General features: G+C 39.5%; 1 protein-coding gene and 1 pseudogene across 1 annotated transcript; both read left to right on the top strand.

Moving 5' to 3' along the window:
• Positions 1–3,104: 3,104 nt before the first annotated feature.
• On the top strand, positions 3,105–5,606 carry LOC115685753 (uncharacterized). The gene is made up of 4 exons (XM_030610858.2): positions 3,105–3,243; positions 3,470–3,589; positions 4,365–4,538; positions 5,305–5,606. The coding sequence occupies exons 1-4, from the start codon at positions 3,166–3,168 to the stop codon at positions 5,386–5,388; spliced, it is 456 nt and encodes a 151-aa protein (XP_030466718.1). The 5' UTR covers positions 3,105–3,165; the 3' UTR covers positions 5,389–5,606.
• A 10,113-nt stretch (positions 5,607–15,719) lies between these two features.
• Positions 15,720–17,151, top strand: LOC130139167 (cationic peroxidase 1-like; annotated as a pseudogene).
• The last annotated feature ends 5,208 nt before the right edge of the window (positions 17,152–22,359 follow it).

Raw genomic sequence — 22,359 nt, 5'->3', positions numbered from 1 at the left:
CATCGTCTCACAAGTCTTCTTGCATATATCATTATTCTCAAAGCCTTCTTAATTATTTGGCAAGTTCAAAGCCTTCTTAATTTGTAATGTGAACGAGGGGTGAAGAGGGTCCTACATCGAAGTCCTTTTCCTTTAATTATATTATAAGCCAACTATATAGATCATGACATTATAAAGGCTTTTGGTGGTCACTTAGCTCCTCTCAAGAGATAAGTAACCTTTGCGTTATCTATATTTGAAAATACATCGTTGTCCACAGAGACACGCAAATATTCTAACAAAATGTGTGAAAATACAAAAAAAAAAAAAACAAACTGTCAAGATAATATAATACTATACGATTACTATGTACCTGCTTTTCTTTTTCACTTTTAACACCAATTTTGATTACAAAATAAAAAGGTGCAGTCCTCCAACGTATTCATAGACGTAAGCAATGTGTCGATATTACGCCTAAATACTAAAACCATCAAATGATATGAGCGACGCCTAATTTGTTAATGCGTGTCTTAGAGACATCTAACAATTAGCATACTTAAGAAGGAACCTTTTGGTTTTTAGAGCACCGATACACATAATATGAGTAAAGCATTGTGCTGAAAAACTGCAATATTTCTTTATTTATTTGTTTGGCTAGTGCTCATGGGACACTTGTCAACGAAATTTATCTATATATGTAGCCACCACGACTATACCCAAAATAAAATGTTTTGATTGTCAATACCTATGCACATATACCACGAATATATGGTTGTGAACATAGTAACAGGGGTCCTCAGGTATAGAAGTTAGTGATTTGAAATAATGATATAATTAAGTTGCAGCATATCATGGAACAGAAGGGGTTTAATACAAAAAGGTTGTAGAAAGTATGATGGGGTATGCACCAAAATAATATGTTGTTTTCGATACATATGTACTATTGTGATTCTCTTAATTTAGGAGGTATATCAAATTTCAGTTTATTCTCATGAGAAAAAAGTGGCATCAATAAGCGTTCTAACTTTTAAAACTTACATCCATCACCATGTAATCCCCACTCATGAAAATGGACTTGTAATAGCACCGTCGATTTTGACTTAATATGTGCATCTTAGGATTAATTTGACCAATTTACAATATTAACATTCAATTGATTGGTCAAATATCTTTAAGTTACTATCCTATGGTCATCTAGGTACGTACTCATTCTCTTCCACGAACTTTATACGTAGCTCAATATGCATGTATATATATCAAAGTAACTTCATGTGAACAAGTATATTCTGTCAAGTGAAAAGATGTTATATATGTCATACAGTAAATCTTTCTAAAGCAAACAATTGTGAGTCGAGATTTGCTTAATTGATCATCCTCAATATTTTTTAAAACTAATCGCTCGCATGTATTGACCTACGCATTTCAATGATTTATAAAAAGATGGGATAATGACACAAATGATCCCTAAAATTTGGCCTAACGTGCAATGTGGTCCCTAAACTTTTAATTTGTTCAATGTGGTTCTTGTACTTTTGGTAAATGTTCAAACTAGTCCTTAGACTATATAAAAATATTCAATGTCATCCTTCAATTAATTTAAGGTTATGGATAATATTGAACATTTTCATATGATATTTGAATTAGTTTGAATATGTACCAAAAGTTCAAGGACCACATTAAACAAATTAAAATTTCATGGACGATATTACATATTGGGTTAAAGTTCAGGGACCACATTAAACAAATTAAAAATTGAGGGATCCCATTGTACATTTAGTTAAAGCTCAAGGACCATTTGTGTCATTTTCCCTAAAATGATTTTGCCTAATTAGGCTTGTGAGTGCTAGTATGGTTTAGGTCACTAGAGTAGATTCTCCAATAATTTTCTGCTTTCCGCTCATCATAGTGAATCGATCTATAAAATATTATTATGTGCACAAATTAAAATCTAAATAATTATGTAAAGAGGCACGTAAACGGGTTGAAATAGACTATGGAGAGAACATTATTATTCTTTCAAATTTGCATGGCATAGTTTGTTTTTGGAACTATTTGGCATATAAGTGGATAACTTGATTTACTTCAACATATCATTTTAGTGAACAAATAGAAGTATGTAAATCAATTAAAAAATCAAAGCTGGTAATAAAAAGAGTTGGTAATTTAGTCTAACAAAAGTTTGTAATTCACTCTAGTTTAAGTTGATAATTTCAAATATGGGTTAGCAAATTTAAAGCATTAATAAGTTATGCAAATAAAAGCTGGTAAGTTTATATAGAAATTAGTAATTTGCAAAGAATAAAAAAGTTAATAATTTCATAAAAGTATCGGTAAGTTATCAATATGTTACTTTAAAAAAACACTGATTTTTTAATTGATAGTTTTTTTTATACTGGGCAACACTTATTAAGATTTATCGGTACGAAAGAAATTATACTTTTGGACACATAACAATAAAATTCTGCTCTTTGATCCGGGGTTTATACACCTAACGTGGAGTTTCATAATACATCATTATTTTATCTTCATTTCTAAGTTTTTATAGGTTCATAACACATTAGTACAAAAAGATGTTATCATAACGTGTAGATCAAACCAATTTTGATCATGCCAGCCTTACGATGAGACCCACATAATTAATGATTAAAATGCTATTGGTTCACATGGTTTATAAAATCGTGCAAAGATCTTTATAATGGGAAAAATTACCCAATCAATCATAAACCAATTGTACATATGTTAATTCAATTATAAACTTTTAAATTTAGCCTATTTAGTCCAAACTTTTTGCATGAAATTCCAATGTAATTCTCTCGGTCAATTTTCGTTAGAAATCGCTGACGCGGTAGTACGGTCATCGTTGGCCATCCTACAGGGCACACTGCCATGTTATCAATTAGCCGAAAGAACTACATTGTAATTCGCACAAAGGTTTATGACTAAATTGGCAAAATTGGTAAGTTTAGGACTGAATCGGCATCCGTATAATAAGTTAAGGACATGTCCAGCAATTTCCCCACAAAAGGAAATAAAATAATAACAATAGAAGTTTTAATGGATTTTGCAAGCTCACCAACCTTCCTATTTATAGGCCCCCCACAGCAAGAGAGAGATTAGTAATAATAGAACAAGAGATAGAGTGAGAAAGCAAGTCAAGAAAGAAGAAGAAGAAGCAGCAGCATCACCATGTCTTCGAGGGAGAGAAAGAGAGCAGCTCTCTATCAGAAGTTGCAGCAGCTTCGCGCTGCTACGAACTCCACCGCGGTAAAGTTAACAATAATAGTCCCCCTCCTCATAATCTGATTATAATCCGATACTGATCATCAGCTTAATCATATAATATGCTCTCAGAATTAATCAAAGTGAAGATCAAATCCAAGTCCTTCCTAAGTTTCTTTGGCTAAACAAACAGCGGATTCAATACAGTTCTTACGTGTGAGCTACGTCGGGTAGTGACTCCATAATTGTTTATCTTCGTTCTGATGTGCAGGTGAATAAGACCTCCATCATAGTGGATGCAACCAAATACATCTCCAAGCTGAAAGAGAAAGTGGAGAGACTCAACCAAGGAACCGGAACCTCTCAGACTTCACCGAATCGGTTACCTATGGTACGTTCACGGACTTGCATGAGAATACAGTTTTCTTTTCTTTTTCTGGATAAAGAAGAACTCTGCTTTATGCAACTAAATTAGAACCCACTAAACACTCCCCCTAACCTCACGAGCTTTCTTGAGATCATGCGCATGAGCTATGCATAAGGGTTTATCAATTTGATTCTTAAGAGGTTATTTAGTTCAAGATATGTGAATTGAATCATTTCAAATCAACGTTTTTCCTTCCCGTGTCTCAAGTAATAAACAAGATCATCTCCACCCCACTAGATGAATATAATTTCCTCTTTCAAGGGACGTGTGAAGGATTATCCAAAGTTTTAGCAGTCTTGTCTTGCGGTAAATTGTCTATGAGATTAATACCTATTACAATGAAGATATTGAAGGACAGGGATAATTTATTCTTGCATCATTCAATAAAATCTGTGAAATTAACTTTCGAAGAAGGGATATGCATGATCTTGAATAGGAGTTGTATAGGGATAAGTCATGCAAAGCAGAGACCCGAGTTGCTCTTGTGTTTTTTTTTTTCTTATTTTCAGTCCGGATAGGGAAAAACTGGGTATAAATAGTTACATATAGATGAGGGACAATCCGAGCGGAAGCAAAGTCTAGCATGGTTCCGCCGGAACCATTTGCCTTTTTCCAAGTTTGAAAGAAAGAAGTATGATCTCATACTATAGAAATTAGCTGAAATGACCTTTTTGCTCGCGCTTTTTTATTGATCTTCATTACTATTGGGTTTGTCTTATATAAATCTTCCATCTTTCAGGAGGTGACAGTTGATACCTTAGATAGAGGGTTCCGCATCAACGTGTACTCGGAAAGGAACTGTCCGGGTTTGCTGGTTTCCATTCTGGAAGCTTTTGAGGAGCTCGGGCTCAACGTTCTCGATGCTAGGGTTTCATGTTCCGACAACTTCCATCTCGAAGCTGTAGGAGGAGAAGTAACTCTTTCTCCTCTCTTCTAACCCCTCACTCTCATTTCTTCTCGAAATAGGGCTTGGGCAATCGTTTGTACTAATCGATTTGATCCCCGTCAGCAGATAAATCACTTTTCACAGGCAGTTGTAGGTGCATCTCCAGTTTATATGTAGATATGACGGTGTGCTAGCGTCGCTTGTGGAAAGTATACGAATGATATTAAAGCTTCTTAATCGTGGATGCACCTGGAATAGAAGTAATGAATATTTATGTATGGTTAAGACTTTTGTATCTTGCTAGGTGCTTCCCTTGATGTCTCAATCAATCTCAATCGCCGTTGATCCATGTAAATGAGTTTTATCTCGATAGTTGGTATAAAGCAGCACCTGGTGCAATAATGTCTTTCTTTCTTTTCTCCCTTCCAATCTGTAGAAATTGGTGCATAACATTTCGAGAACAAAAGCATATATGCAAATTGAACTAACACAATGTGTGTGGACCTTGAAACTTGAAAATATCTCCTAGAAAAGAGCTTGGTCATCCTTGTGATAATTTTCTGCTGGAAATGCCAACGATTGTCGTGTGTATGAAAATTGGTTTAGATTCGTGTAGTGTAGATATCGAGAAAGTTACAAAGAAGAACTTCAAGGCTTCATCAATATAAGTTTCTTGTTCTTGATATGGATAGCTTGGTTCGATTCAATCCGCCTTATATCTATTATGCTCTCTCACACACGTATATGTAGAACTATATCTTACGATTAAATGGAGAAATCTTTTTTCTCCTAGGATCATGGTGACGGCATGGATGCTAAGGTGGTGAAGCAAGCAGTTTTGGAAGCTATTAGGAGCTGGAGTGAAAGCAATGAGTGAGCCAGGACGACTGATGTCTATCAACACTCTTCTTGCTTAGCTTATCAACCCTCCTCTTTCCCGTAGTTTTCTAGCACTGTATCTCTGCTTCCATTTCTCTTGTGCTAGACCATCACATGTAGATGAAAATTTGTAGAGAGTTTCTCCTTGTAATTTCAGATGTGCATTGCCATCCCTAGTTGATGATTTCCGAGAAAATTAGTTCATTTTCAGCACAATTCTATGCTTCACATCGCTTGAAATGCTCAAGTTCAGGGTAGCTACAGTAGGGGGAGTACAATTCCCCACCTTTTCTAGCTCTCTTCTCATCCTTTTTGAGAGAGGCATGTGCATAGTACGGTTTTTACCGTTGGGGAGAGAGAGAGAGAGAGAGAGAGAGAGAGAGAGAGAGAGAGAGAGAGAGAGAGAGAGAGAGTTTTGCAGCTCTATTTATGCTTTATAAGAGAGGCATATAGAGAGATGCTACCTCTCATTTATTCTTTTTCAATTTGTCTTTTGATCGGAGGGAGGCAACTTCGTCTGTAAATACCCCTTTTCACTTTGTCATTGGATTCTCATTTTACACCAAATATAGAGGAGAACTTGAGTATTCACGCCTATGTTCTATTTCTTTTTATTAAACACCGAGGAGGGTCAAAGACATTAGGTTGAATTTCTCTCAGTTTAGGAGTAAAAATGGAATATCTTGTGAGGGATTCCATGATCATAAGTGCTACTTAATGAAAGCCCGTAGATCAAATCAAGTTGCGTGCACCTTTGGGATTATCCGTTATAGTTAAACGTAATTTATGCCGTTATTTAATTTTAGCTATAAACTTGCACGAGATGAAGGGCTTAATCAAGAATTTGTATAGTCTACATTGCCCGTGTGAGGAAAATTTTCTTAAACGGCCTAATCCACCATTGATTCGACGGTTAGTGAAAGATTGAGTAGTTGAAATCCTCAAATCAATGGCGGATAAGATGGTCAGCGTGATGTTTTCTTTCGTACCGGCAGTGTGTGTTTCAATCTTCCCTTCCATTATTTTTTTGACCATGGTATTTGGCACGCCATACGTCTTTAACAAAGTTTTGACCAAGCTCTTTTTGCCAGGTCAAGTGAAGAAACGAATTTTGCTCAAACGAGGCCAAAGGCCGAGCTCAATAGAGACCACATCGTGAACCCGAAAAGAGGCCACTTTGATTGAGGCCGAAGAGAAATGAAAGCCCTTTTAGCATTTCATGATTAATTTCTTTTTTTTTGGGGGGGTCAAATGATTAATTTCTCATACGTTGAATTTTCTACACGTTGACTTCACAGGAAAACTGTATATTTTTGCGGTGGGTATCGATTTTATTTATACTTAATAAAGTATTTTACACCGAGTTTTCTCCTCATTCATTCTATTCACATTGCCTAAAATAAAAAAAAAATCATTTACCTTTTATTTCGCATGAATTTCATCGCGACGACTATTTTCTAGTAAAGGCCCTTTGGCACGCTAATCGATCACTGATTAAACATCTCATTAAACAAATCGCGGCTGCTCCAAAAAGTCATGATTACCATTAATTGTTCATGGTTTCAAATCCTCTTTACGCGTCCGATTCCATTCACGTGCATCCCACTAGCACATTGCAGAGCATGCAAAATCATTATAAACATTGACCAATTCCGACAGACTTCGTAAACAATTCATATGATAAAAAAATAAAAAAATCAAGAGTTGTTCAAGATGATGTAGCTTTTATTATATATTAAGCGAATCAGTAAGCAAAAGCAAGCGTATGGGGACTAAGCCAAAAAGCTCTGCGTGCATGCATGCATCGGCTGCGTTCGAGCGCTCATCTTTTAATTTCTCGCCAGATCTTACCCGGTTCAAATTGATAATTTATGAGGAAAGATAATGACACACTTGATGGGAAATAAACAATGATTATGATTACGGTTGAATATGAATGTTAGTTGTTTATGGCGTTTTAATTTATAAGCTGCTTTAGAGTATCAAACTAATCTCGTGGTCATCGAGTAATTACAAGTAGAGGTGATCTTGCCCCAGGCGGCCTGACAGGCATGTGCGTCGATTGTTCAAGCGGGCTTGGACGATGTATTTCGCTCCATATGGGTAGTCTTGAGCCAGTCCTAAAAGTACTTTCTCTGTTTTGGACTAATAAGATTGGACACGTACGAATTCTCGTTGTGTCATCTAGACCGATAATTGTTTCAAAGAGCACTTTAGTGACGAGAATAAGCGGCTTTCTGGGCCTTTTTATGTACCCAATCCAAGCTCGTTATTGAAAGGCATAATTACAAATCCCAAGTCCCCAAAGATGGCTTTCGAGGAAAGTCATGTTATTGTTCAGTATCCGAGGCATAATTGGATGTTGAATCTTAGCCCACTTGGTTAACTCCTTATTAGCGTTTCTTAGACATCCTTGATATGCCATCTAAAGCACCAATTTTACCAAGCGATTTCTTGTTATCCTAACTTCAAGTATTATATCCTTCACTTCACATCCCTTTGTGGCCCTCTTCTCTGTCCGTCATTCAAGACTCCTTCTCATGCCAAAGTCCAATTTTATCGTATGTAATTAGTTGGGAGAGACCGCCACCAAGATTTGAGAGTCTTTGACTCCTCTGACATTTGACGAGCCCAAGTTGCCTATCGGCAGCTCATCCAATTAAACTATATATGTACTACTTTTCAGAATGAGCGGAAATGACATTTGAGTAGTGTATTTCAAAACATTCTTATACATGTCAGGAATAAAGTCGGATCACTCTATTAAGTAGACTGGTTTGAGTTGATTATCTTGCCAACTCCACACGTGCTTATCCATCTTCTTTAGAGACACGAGAAGGCCTAGAGAATAACAAAAGAAATGAATTAAGAGAAAAGGTGAGCTCCGACAACTTCTTTGCCCAACTCTTACCAGCAAATATACAAGAAAAGCTGATGTAGGAACTAGGAAGAGCCAGAGAAACCCTAACCCACGTTTGGGACGTCACTGAAACTTCCTTTGCTTCTTTTAATTAATCAGCTGGCTCAGTAGAATATCCAATTACGCACATGGAGAGAGAGAGAGAGAGAGAGAGAGAGAGAGAGAGAGAGAGAGAGAGAGATAATCTGTCTGCCTTTTGATTAAATATATCCAAAGTTACCACAAAAAGAGGTCAACCCTGCAAGAGTCCGCTTTCTAACGAATTCATGATAGCTATCTTCTGTCTCCAGGATGCTTTATTTTTAAACAAATTGCAAAAAAATAGAACATAAAGATAAAAAAGAAGCTTCAGGCAACTCATCGAGAAGCAACGTGTCTGTCTAAGAAACCGAATAATTTATCCAATTTGGTTCTTTCCGAGAATGTTGACCCTTGATTATTGGACTGTTATTTATAGTTTTTTTTTTTGCAATTTTTGGAAAAAATAAAGATCCTTCAAATCTTAATTTGTGCAACTTGGTTTGTTGATCAAGTCTTGACCCCGATATAGAGAGAATACCCTTGTGAGATTAGGTGAATTATAGCCCATAATGGATTAGTTAGCTCCTCTCTCTCTCTCTCTCTCTCTCTCTCTCTCTCACTCTCTCTTCCTTTTTTTTTTTTTAAATTTGTAAAGCCAATTTAAATACATACCCTGATGACTCAACAGTGAGTTTTCTATTAAGTATTCATACTAAATCAATGTCGACATCATTACCCTTTGTTGGCCAATGTAATTACCTTAATGTGGAGATAATGAGGAAAATCATATTTAATTTTATGTTTTAGATGATAATTTCTGTCTTCGATAAGACAGAGCTTCATATACAACTCAAGATCAATACTTTATTCGGACATGGCATTATAATGTAAGGGTTCCGTTTGTTGAGATATTTTATTCTTTAGCAGTTCAAGCTTTTTAAAATTAACAATGGTTAGTTCAACCTTAAACTATCATCTCCGGGAAAAGAAAACAACCTACTGTTGAATTTATAGTAAGTCTCGAGTCAGATTATCCATACATCTCTCGTGCTCGTATCGGAAAATGAAATACAAATATCGCCCATTTAAACTTTCAAATAGATAGATATGCACTTAACCAGCCGTATTGGTAAAGAACATCGAATTCTTGGATTGAACACTTATTGTTTTATTTTCAAGAGCTGAGTGTGCATGAATCTAATGCACACAAATGGAGGTTTGATAGGAAGTAGGTCTCGAAAAAGAGTTGACTCGTTAATTGTCGACGAACTGGGACACAATCAAAATCAATCATAGAACCTTAGATAATCACACTTTACATTATATCTCTCTTATGATAGATACCTTGTACACATGGCCGACCATTTCATGCTCAAGATCCCCACATAAGTCTATCCTCGGCTATTGTACCAAGAAGTTTTCTAATTAGCTTTGCTTTTTGTGCTTGTGTTTTTTTTTTTTTCAATTTTGTGATTCTTTAATGTGTTTCTTTTTTACGGGAAAAAAAAATAATGTCATGGAAGTCAATCGGGAATTGCCCAGTTGAGCAATGTCTCAGATGATGTTGCCTAAACAAGTCCATGGTTCGCTGATGTTGACCTTTTCTTTTCTTTTGGGTGCATCGGACGTTGGAAGGGACAGAAGACAGCTTTGGTTTACGTGATTGGCATGAATGCGATTCAAAAGCTTTATAGAAGAACCGCCCCTGATTAACTTGGCCGTCGCAGACCATTAAGTGCAGTGGACCATACACCGACCAAGCACGTTTTGTTTTGGTTACACCCGGTTGCTATAAATTAATCATTTATGTGAAAAAAGCATATCATGTACCGATTATGTTTGCAACAATAATGAAATAAAATCAATCGCTAATCGATGAAGTGATTGTGCATTATGACAAATTGCGATATGTATTTGCAAGTGTTAAATCATCTGGACCCTGATTGACGATGGGAAAGCTTAAGTGGGAAAATCTGAAGACGGCTAGGCTACGTATCTTCTTTTTCTAATATTGAGACTTGATATATGTGTGAGGTGCATAGTCCTTGCCCTTGTGGGTATTGCTTCACATGAAAACTAAAGCCAACACGCCTCGTAGAAAACATAAATAACAGGAGCACATGCATTGAAGTAGGTTGTGCTAGGTTCATATATAGGAAAAATCTCTTAATTATGTGATAGATGAATCAATTGTATTCTATCTTGCTTTTGACTTTTAAGGTAACGTATTCATTTCATGCAATTTTACCCATATGGTTAATCGTTAACGTATGTGAGTATTAAACAATACTATCATCTAGTAGTTTAAAATTGAGAACAGTTGGTAATGATCTTAAAAACTTTTATACTTTATTGAAACAACAGATAATTCCGAGTTTAAACATTTTCAGACTCCTTATTTGCACCGGCATTTGCATAAAGAGAGTATTAGAGTACTTTTTTTTTTTGGTCGCAGAGTATTAGAGTACTTAACATACGCCTTTACGTACAATAAAAATCTCAGTTTAAGAGATTTCTACAATCAAAGTTTTAGTTTCAGCTCAAGTTGGAGTTCCAACTTTCAAAATACAATGAAACTATGAAGTCATTTCACTGTTTTCAGAATGCATAAAATATACAAATTTAAAAGAATATACACACAATTTAGGCTCATGAATTGTTCAAATCAAGTACGAGGCTCAAACTAGATTTGATGCTCAAGCTACTTGAGTTTGTTGTCAATAATGAAAAGAATGCAACAACTAAAGGAAATTGCCAAATCAATTCAAGTTCCAATACGAGCAACCAATCATTAGAAAGAGAAGATCGCCAAGATTTCAGGAAAAGTGTAAAAAAAAGTCCTAAACCTTTGGCGTTGGTGCCAATTTAATTCTAAACTTTTTAATTGTACCAATTCAGTCCTAAACCTTTTGCATTGGTGCCAATTCAGTCCTAAACATTTTTTTGGTGCCAATTCAGTCCTAAACCTTTGGCATTGGTGCCAATTCAGTCATAAACCTTTTTTTGGTGCCAATTCAGTTCTAAACCTTTTGCATTGATGTCAATTCAGTCCTAAATTTTTTGTCTTTGTGTTAATTCAGTCATTCTGACCAATTTTTGGCTGGATTTTGCTGACATGGACACCGGCCGGCCAGTCACTAGCTCTGACGTGGACAAATTGTTTTGAATTTTTATTTAATTTTTTTCATTTCTTTTTTTTCCCCTCCCTCCCTCCTTCCTTCAACTGGTCGCCAGTAAGGCCAAAGGCCGACGAGGTTGACCTCGCCGGCCACTGGCGAGGGCGAGCCTTGCGAGCGACGGCGAAGGCGAGCCTCACCAGATCCGGCGAGGTCCAACCTTGCCCAGCCATGGTGAGGCTCGAGCCCTCGCCAGAGGCCTTTGACCTTGCGGCCTCCGGCGAGGTCGGGCCTCGCCAAGCCGTAGGCAAGGCTCGAGCCCTCGTCGGAGGCCGCGAGGTCGGGCTTCGCCTAGCGCGAGGCCGCCCTCGCGGCCATCTGGCGAGGAGACCTTGCCGGCCTCTGGCCTCTGGCTGGTCGCCAGTCTGGCGACCGGCTGGAGGAAGGAGGGAGGGGAGGAAAAAAAAAGAAAAAGAAAAGAAAATTAAAAAAAAATTAAAAGCTGTTCACGTCAGCGCCGGAGGCCGGTCGGCATCCACTTCAGCAAAATCCGGCAAGGACGTATGGCAAGGACGTATTCATTCATTTGTCCAATTATTTAAATATATGAATGATTCCATAAGATCAGTTGTGACTGGATCTATTCTTAAGACGTTAAGAATATGTGTGACAGGTTCACAGTTAGACTGAATCTTTAAATTGTTCCCGGTCGATGGATCATTGAATGGATATCAATAATCCTGTTGAGACCGGTATGTTCTTAGCTTCACCATTAAGTATTGGATATTTAAGGGAATGACGAGTCACGAGTCATTGGGTATTGTGATGCCCGAGCTAGAACACAGGTGTTTGTATAAGACAAGTTCACTGAACGTGACACGCATATAATGATTAGCAACATGGAAGCTTTTAGCGTGGTCAATGCCTAATCGTTCATGCTCTGGTCTTGTGTAAATAATCCTTAGACCTGAGGTACAGTGTTGACTTGTGTGTTGGATGGCTATGGTTCACAGGTGCACATATTGCTGGTTCGTTGATCCGTCTCTGTATTTGATGGCCATAGTTCGTTCACATACGAAGTTACACGTGTGCGCAAAATGGAATCTGTCTCCTTGTTATACACAAGGTACAATAATGATGTCCTATGCAATCTAATCTTGACATTCCATTAAAATCCTCGGCCGGAGTTGTAACCGAGAATGAACTGTTCATGTCTCATATAAAATGCATGTCAATTAGATTTGTGCATATGATCGAATTGATGACTTGACAAATATTCCATGGTCTTTGTTCGATCGGAACATAGTAAGGCAGAGGGATTGAATTACACTGTACCCAAAGCTGACGGGTTCATTATGTTCTTAAAATATTCACATTGTCTGGGTAGCCATGACATATTGCTAGATGTCAATCATCGCTTGTAGGATCTAAAGGTTGATCGGGACAATCAATTTTCTTGAGAGTACTAACGTGTTAGTGCAAGTCCTACTACCAGCTTAGTGATGAACCTAGGAATGTCACATACCATAACCAATTTAGGATGACGTTGTACGGAAGATGCAATATTGCAAATATGTTTGCAATTATAGCAATCGATTAGTCAGATTGAGATTAAATTAAATGTGATTTAATTTAATTTTATTTCAGTCATGAGCGTGCATGCATATGATGCATGATATTGAAGCAATTGAATTTGAGAGGGGTTAGGAGTTTGATATTGTGAAAGAACTTCTTGGCAAGATCAACAGTTTGCAACAAGAGAGCGAACTGGATTTGAAGCAATTGAATTTGTTGGATCCTCTCAAGGATTTTTCATACAAATTTAGTACTTTGTTCCATTTCTTTCTTTTTTGTGTTTGTTCTTGTCTTGACTGTGATTCTATCAATGTTAAATATAAATTCTATAATTGCTGTTAATTAGATTTCAAATCGAAATCGTCCCTAAACAACATTCGTCGCAGACTTCGTCGCTAAATTATTCATTAAAATTCGTCGCCAAATTCGTTTCGGAACAATGTTCATGGCAAAAGTCAAAATTTTTCGTGCAAATTAGGGCAAAAGTACACCACAAGTGCCATAACTTGTGTACGGCGATCACTTTGGTGCCATAACTTTTTTTCGGATCACTTTGGTGCCAAGTCAGAGGAAAAGAGATCACTTTAGTGCCAATTTGGCCGGAAATCCGACGTGGCATTTTTTATTAATTTTTGATGCCGACGTGGCTCGCCGGAGGCTGAGTCAGCGTGTACAGTCAATATTTTTTATTTTAAATAAATTTTTCCAGCGTGTACAGTCAGCATTTTTAATTTTAAATATTTTTTTTTCTTCTTTCCTTTTTCTTTTCTTTTCTTTTTTTTTCTTTTCTCCCCTCGCCGGCCGGTTACCGGTGGTCGGCCGGCGAAGCTCGGGAAGGGCTGGGCGAGGCTTGCCCATGGCCGGCGAGGGGCGGCCTCACCAGATCTGGGCGAGGCGACCCTCGCCGGCGACAGGCGAGGCCAGCCCTCGCCGGCCCAGGCGAGGGCTGCCCTCGCCGGATCTGGCGAGGGCGACCCTCGCCTTCGGCGTCGGGCGAGGGAAGCCCTCGCCTGGGCGGGCGAGGGTCGCCCTCGCCTGAGTGGGGCGTGGGCGACCCTCGCCCGACGCCGGCAAGGGCGACCCTCGCCCGACGCCGGCGAGGGCTTCCCTCGCCGGCGTCAGGCGAGGGTCGCCCACGCTCGACTCAAGCGAGGGCGACCCTCGCCCGCCCAGGCGAGGGCTTCCCTCGCCTTACGCCGGCAAGGGTCGTCCTCGCCAGATCTGGCGAGAGCCGGCCTCGCCTGTCGCCGGCGAGGGTCGCCTCGCCCGGATCCGGCGAGGCCGCCCCTCGCCGGCCATGGGCAAGGCCGCCTCGTCCGCCCTCTTCCCGGGCTTCGCCGGTGGCCGGCCGGGAGAAAAGAAAAAGGAAAGAAGAAAAAAAAGGAAAAAAAATATTTAAAATAAAAAATGCTGACTGTACACGCTGACTCAGCCTCCGGCGAGCCACGTCAGCGTCAAAAATTAATAAAAAATGCCACGTTGGATTTCCGGCCAAATTAACACTAAAGTGATCTCTTTTCCGCCAACTTGGCATCAAAGTGATCCGAAAAAAAGTTATGGCACCAAAATGATCGCCGTACACAAGTTATGGCACTTGTGGTGTACTTTTGCCTGCAAATTAGTGACAAATTTTGCCGCGAATAAGTTCGTTGCAAAATACTGACAAAAAAAAATTGGTGGCAAATTAGCCACGAATTTTGCCACGAATAAGTTCGTCGCAAAAAACTGACAAAAAAAATGATGGCAAATTAGCCACGAATTTTGCCACGAAATGTATTCACGGCAAATTACCCATGAATTTTGCCACGAATAAGTTCGTTGCAAAAAACTGACAAAAAAAAATTTTGGTGGCAAATTAGCCACGAATTTTGCCGCAAAATGTGTTTGTCGCAAATCAGCGATAAATTTTGCCACGAATAATTAGCAACGATTTTTGCCACGAAAAGATTTCGTCGCAATTTTGCGACCAACAAAAAAAAATTTGAAAAAAATAGCGACGAATTTTGCCACGAATACAGTTCGTGGCAAATTAGCGACGAGTTTTTCCATGAATATTTAGCAACAAATTTTGCCACGAATAATTAGCGACGAATTTTGCAACGAATACAGTTTGTGGCAATTTAGCGACGAATTTTACCACGAATATAGTTCGTGGTAAATTAGCCATGAATTTTGCCACGAATAATTAGCGACGAATTTTTGTTCGTCGCAAATTAGCGACGAAAATTGAAATTTTCTGTCGCAAAATTTTGCGACGGCCTATTAGCGACGAATTTTTTTCCGTCGCAAATTCGTTTATCGACGAATTTTGCCAAATTTTTCATGGCAAAATTCATCACTAAAACCAACTTTTTTTGTAGTGAATTCGTGCTCCAGCCTTGATGAGATGATAACTACCTCATTAAGTCAGCATATGTCATAGAAACTTGCTTAGAACAACCTCCCATCGATATATTATCAATCCGTATTGAAATCAGCTATTAATATTGTCGAGAAGATATTTGATTTTTGAATGGCAAGATAGACATATCGACAAGAGTCTTACCGATAAGATTAATAAGAGAAAAGTCTCATCTTTGGCTTTGTCAGTTTATCGACAAGAATCTTACCGAGAAGAATCGATTATCCCTTTAATTGATGATCTCCTTATCGATGATCCATCGAAGCAAGTTATGACCGAATTCTACTTTAGGTTGAATGAACGTCGATGGTGCTGACTTTGTTGATGGAGTTAAGTTAGATGCTCCCACATCAGCTAGAAGATAGGTGGACTTGGAATTAATTAACGTCTTAACAATAAGATTAAGTCAACAATCTACCACCTAAGTAAACTTTGGAATAGTTACAATTTCTGGGGAACTTGATTATATGAAGATTCGTCTATAGCTAGTCAAAACGTTTGGCTTTCACATATGACAGCACAACACTAACCTGTTTTGATTAAGAAACAATTGATCAAGGAGGTCATTTGTATCAAGCTAGAGATAACATATGTTGTTGCTCTAAAGTATGGTTAATAATTTTTAATTTGACTCGTTTACTTTCTCCACACATTTGCGTTGACCTCCAAAACCAATTCTAAAAACCCTAAAAATATGTCCGAAAGTGCTAGAATCCTACTATAAATTCCACATGCTGAAGTTCGCTAAGAACCCAAACCGAGATTTGTTCCCTTGTCTCTCTCTTTCCCTTCTGATTAGCCCCTTCAGTCGTGGCTTCCAATAAAAACCTGAAGATCTGCTTTTGTCTTCTTCATTTGTGCGATCACATCGAGATCCGCCTTGGTGCAATTGTCTAACCAAGACTACTACACGCAAAGGTGCCCGAGAGCACTCAAGACCATTGGATTCGCCGTGAAATCGGTGGTGGCCAACAAGTCTGGCATGGGAGCGTCCTTGCTCCATCTTCACTTCCACGATTGCCCTCATCAATTCTTTCTTAGTGCCCTCATATTGCACGCATATTGCACGTGCAACATACGTCTAGTATATGTGCAATCTTGAGAGAAATGATAATCAACAGAATAATAAAATGAAATCCTTAATTATCTCTAACTGAAACTATTATTTTCCTGAACTTATGTGGATTCAATTAATTTAATGTTTAGTTGAGTGGATCGAGTTGGCAAGTCCAACTAGGAAGAAGAGATTCGACCACGGCAAGCCTGAATGCTGCTAATACCAATCTCCTAGCTCCAACTCTTAATCTCAGTGCCCTCATCACTTCTTTCTCTAACAAACGCTTCACTGCTAAAGAAATGGTGGCTCTCTCCACACCGTAGGCCAGGCCAGCTGCGTGACATTTCAGGCCCGGCTCTACAACGAAGCTCGTCATTCTCCACATCTTTAAAGGCGACCTGGGGCGACAACAATCTCTTCCCCTTGACGTCACAAGGCCGACGGTCCTTCGACAACACCTACTTCAGCAACTTGGTGAGCCAAAAGGGCCTGCTTCATTCAGACCAGCAGTTGTTCAGTGGGGGTTCAACGAACCCTCAAGTGACTGCCTACACTAAGAACTTGGGTTCGTTCAGGAACGATTCTGCCAATGCCATGGTCAAGATGGGAGGCCCTAGCCCTCTCACTGGGTCTAGCGGTTGATCAGGACGAATTGCAGAATAGTCAATTGATTTCAATCATTTTTGTTCTCTTCATGATGTTTTCCCTTTTTTACTTCTTATTCTCGTAACTTATAATTGAGAATTCAGTGTCTTGTAATTCTTCTTCATACATTTGGGTGTACGTGTTTATGGTCAATTTAACGGGATGTGATGATAATTTGATGATGTTGTAAGATTTTGTAATATCTATATCGTATAATGGATTACATTCTCTGTTAAAAGAAACTTGGGCTCATCAGTTGAATACCATGTAGCGAGGAATCTAATTATCATTTCCTGTGTTAGCAAAGCAATTTATCTAATGTCATTTCTCATAAGCAAAAGTCTCATACGCATTACCAACGACAAAGATATCTCTTACACTTTCGTATCATCACGTGACTATCCATTCATTTAATTTCGGGACGGTAACTTAGAAAGGAACTAATCTTGGTGTGATGCCGATCAAATGAGTGTATTGTGTGACACCTAAAAAATAGGGAGTAACTGTCGATGCCACTCCTCCACTACTTTAGTGCGTACAACCACCCCTCTACTTCTTTGGGAACGTGTGAAGGAGAGAGAGACAGGAGGAAACAGTTAAGAGTTAATGTGCTTTGGGTTATTCCTCTGTTTTTTCTCTACGTTCTGGGTGAAATAGAACTTGGGAGTCTGGGTTATCTCTTGTAAGGGAATCTTGGGTGTGCAGTATCTCTGTGATTGTGAGAGTTGTACGAGAAAAGATTCACGGTTGAGAGTGCGACCCACTGTTTGGTGTTTGTCGGGTTGAGGGGTGTGCGTTGTAATTTCTCCTGTTATACAAGTGAGTTCCGTGTGCTTGCCCCGTGGATGTAGACAGACTTATCTGTCGAACCACGTAAATTTGTGATCTCCTCTTTATTTTGCTGCACTTGTTTTGCTTCTCACTTCGTGCAACGTACGTACCGGTTACGTGAGGTGAATTAGCGCAACAATTGGTATCAGAGCCGACGGTTCGAGAAGCCTGTGCTGCACGTGATCGACGTCAACGTACGTGTTTCAGCTTTGTGCGATGGCTGCATCAACTTCTACAAAGTTCGAGGTGCCAAAATTCAACGGATCCAACTATCCATTGTGGAAGCTGAAAATGCAAGCGGTGCTGGTGAAAGATGGTTGTGCAGTTGCTCTTGCCGGTAAAGACGAAAAGCCGACAGAGATGAAAGATGAGGATTTTGCACAGAAAGATCAAATGGCAATGGCGGATCTACTTCTGGCGTTAGATGATTCTGTCCTCTTCAATGTCTCTGAAGAAACCACCGCCAAAGGCTTATGGGAGAAATTGAAGAATTTCTACGAAGGGAAAACAATGTCAAACAAAATTTTTCTTCGTCGGCAATTATACAGTTTAAAGATGAAGGAAGGCTCCTCTTTCCAAGAGCACCTGAACAGGTTCAACACCCTATTGAGCAAATTGATTTCCATCGGCGTCAAAATCGAGGACGACGAGAAGGTAACGCTTCTTCTATGTTCTATGCCTGATACATGGGATTCCTTGATCATGAGTCTTAGTACTGGAGCGGATCTTGACATGGATTCAACTATAGCTACGTTGCTGACGGAAGAGTCTCGTAGAAAAACTCTCGAGAGCAGTTCTGGTAATGCTATGATGGCCAGAGGAAGATCCATGGACAAAGGTTTCAGTGGGAGAAAGAAGTCAAGGTCCATGTCAAAGAGGCGAACTTTGGGTCCTTGTTGGAAATGTGGACAAAAGGGTCACATGCGTAAAGATTGTAAATCCAAGGAGAATCAACAAAATCGCAAATCTGATTCCCAAAATGCATCAACATCAACAAATTCCCAAGGAAACATCGTTGAAAATGCAGACTTACCTGAAGATGGCGAGGTGATGACTGCAATTCCAATCAAGAGCATGCAACATCAATGGATTTTGGATTCGGGCGCTTCTTTCCATATGACACCACATAGAGACTGGTTCCATACGTATCAGTTATGTGATGGAGGTACGGTATACATGGGCAATGATAACTCATGTCAAATCGTGGGGATTGGAGATGTTCGTGTTACCATGCTTGATGGCATCACGCGTACAATATCTGGTGTACGGCATGTACCAGATATGCGGAAAAGTCTACTGTCGCTAGGAAAGTTTGATGAAAATGGCTATAAAATTATTCTGGAAAAGGGACGAGCTAAGATCGTCAAAGGAGCACTTATCGTGGCGAAAGGAGAATTAATAGGCGGTTTATACAGGCTAATTGGAGAGACCATAGTCAGTGAAGCCATAGTTGCAAATGCTGTGACAGAGTCGGCAACTATCTGGCACAGGCGTTTGGGACACATGAGCATGCAAGGACTGAAGGTACTTCTTGATCGCGGTCTTCTTCCTGGTTTAAAGACTATTAATTTAGAATTTTGTGAAGATTGCCGAGTTTGGAAAGTTTCATAGAACTCCCTTTCGTCGTTCCACGGCAAAGAAGTCGAATATTTTAGACTTGATACATTCGACATTTGGGAGTCTCCGATGAGTCTTTGGGTGGTGCCAAGTACTTTATTTCATTTATCGATGATTTTTCCAGAAAAGTTTGGGTTTACATCCTTAAAAGGAAAAGTGATGCTTTTGCTTCTTTCAAGAAATTTAAAGCGTTGGTAGAAAATCAGAAAGGAACAAAAATAAGGTGTTTTAGAACCGATAATGGAGGAGAATATATGCTGCAAGAGTTCTTAGATTTTTGCAACGAGCATGGCATTCAAAGACATTTCACGGTCCCCAGAACTCCACAACAAAATGGAGTGGCCGAGCGTATGAATCGTACGCTAATGGATCGTACTCGAAGTATGTTGAGCTGTGCTGGTATGAAGCAGAGTTTTTGGGCTGAAGCTGTATGTGCGGCATGTTACATAGTGAATCGTTCCCCAACAACTGCTCTTAATGGACAGATTCCAGAAGAGGTATGGTCTGGAAAAACTGTTGACTATTCTTTCCTCCGTACTTTTGGTTGTGATACTTATATGTGGGTTCCTAAAGAGCAAAGGACAAAGCTTGAAGCGAGGTCCAGAAAGTGTATTTTTCTTGGCTATGCAGAAGGTGTAAAGGGGTACAGATTGTGGGATCCTACTACCCACAAAGTCGTTATTAGCCGAGATGTCGTCTTCAATGAAGATTCGTTGCAAAAAGACAAAGAAACGCCAAATGCTGACTTGTCACAAATATTTGAACTTGAATCATCAACAGAAGTTCAAAATCAATTTGAAGAACATTTGAGCGATCTGATGAAGCTAGTGGAGATGAAGGCGATAGAGAGCATACGAGACGAGCTGGTAGTGAAACTCGGGGTGACCAAGGACCTCATAGGAGGACTACTAGACCTCCAGTTTGGCTAAATGATTATGTGACAACTTTCGCTTGCATAACTGAAGAGGGAGAGCCTTGTACATATCAAGAAGCTTGTGAGTCCAGTAATGCTCCTCAATGGAGGGCATCTATGGAGGAGGAAATGGAGGCTTTACACAAAAACAAAACCTGGGATCTTGTCAAGTTACCTGAAGGACGAAAGGCTATCGGTTCCAAGTGGGTCTACAAGTTGAAAAGAGACAATAACGGAAATATTGAACGATATAAATCTCGTTTAGTAGTGAAAGGTTATGCTCAGAAATCAGGTATCGATTTTAATGAAATTTTTTCTCCAGTTGTTCGTCTAACTACTATTCGTACTGTGTTGAGTGTGGCAGCTGTGCTTGACTTAGAGCTTGAGCAGTTGGATGTAAAAACAGCCTTTTTGCATGGAAATCTTGATGAAGAAATTTTTATGACTCAACCTGAAGGCTTTATTGAAGAGAACAAGAAGAGTTTGGTTTGTCGACTGAACAAATCGCTTTATGGCTTGAAGCAGGCGCCAAGATGCTGGTACAAGCGATTTGATTCTTTCATTATGAGTTTGGGGTTCAAAAGATGTGAAGCAGACCATTGTGCCTATGTTCGCAATCATGGTAATGGTGGCTTTATAATCTTGTTGTTGTATGTTGACGACATGATAGTTGCGGGTACTTCGAAAGAAGGTATTGCATACCTCAAAGCTCGTTTGGCTAGGGAATTCGATATGAAAGATCTGGGAGCCGTAAACCGAATTCTTGGGATGACCGTACTCAGAGATCGTGAAAATAGGAAGATCTGGATAACTCAAAAGAGCTATGTGGAAAAGGTTCTGCGGCGCTTCAATATGCAGAACGCCAAACCAGTTAATACCCCACTTCTTATTGGTTGTAAACTGTCTTCTGAACAGAGTCCTAGCACAGAAGCAGAGAAGACAGAGATGGCTCGAGTACCGTATGCATCGGCGGTAGGGAGTCTTATGTTTGCCATGGTGCGCACCGGACGGACATTGCGCAAGCGATGGGAGCGATCGGCAAGTACATGGCAAACCCGGGTCGAGATCATTGGACTGTGGTGAAATGGATCCTTCGGTACTTGAAGGGTACCTCTGATATGGCTATTCATTATAGTAGCCAAAATTTACAGTTGGTTGGATTTGTGGATGCAGATTTTGCGAGATCGTGATAGACGAAGATCTACCACTGGATCTTGTTTCTCTTTAGCTAGTGGAGCAATTAGTTGGATGTCTAAGTTACAATCTGTGGTGGCATTATCTACTACAGAGGCTGAATACATCGCAGCAACAGATGCTTGTAAAGAAGGCATTTGGTTGAAGAGATTGCTTGACGAGCTAAGAATCAAACAGAAAGTCATCACTATTCATTGTGATAGTCAGAGTGCATTACATTTGGCCGTTAATCCAATGTTTCACTCTCGTACGAAACACATTGATGTCAGGTACCATTTTATTCGTGATGTAGTGGAAGATGGAGTTATCTCTTTGCAGAAAATTCACACCAACGACAACGTATCGGATGTCTTGGAAGCCTATTGCGAGAGAGAAGTTTTTATGGTGCAGAACTTCTCTTGGGCTTGTAGTTATCACTTGATTGGTGATGGTTGGGCAAATCGGAGCTGTGAAGCCTATTCGAGAATAGTCTTCAAGTGGGAGAATGTGACACCTAAAAAATAGGGAGTAACTGTCGATGCCACTCCTCCACTACTTTAGTGCGTACAACCACCCCTCTACTTCTTTGGGAACGTGTGAAGGAGAGAGAGACAGGAGGAAACAGTTAAGAGTTAATGTGCTTTGGGTTATTCCTCTGTTTTTTCTCTACGTTCTGGGTGAAATAGAACTTGGGGGTCTG

Source organism: Syzygium oleosum, unplaced genomic scaffold (genome assembly GCF_021117445.2).
Source record: "Syzygium oleosum isolate NSW1041296 unplaced genomic scaffold, Sole_v2.1 Sole_v2.10, whole genome shotgun sequence".
NCBI lineage: Eukaryota > Viridiplantae > Streptophyta > Magnoliopsida > Myrtales > Myrtaceae > Syzygium > Syzygium oleosum.
The sequence above is the reverse complement of the archived record's forward strand: the minus strand, read 5'-3'. Positions and strand labels throughout refer to the sequence as shown.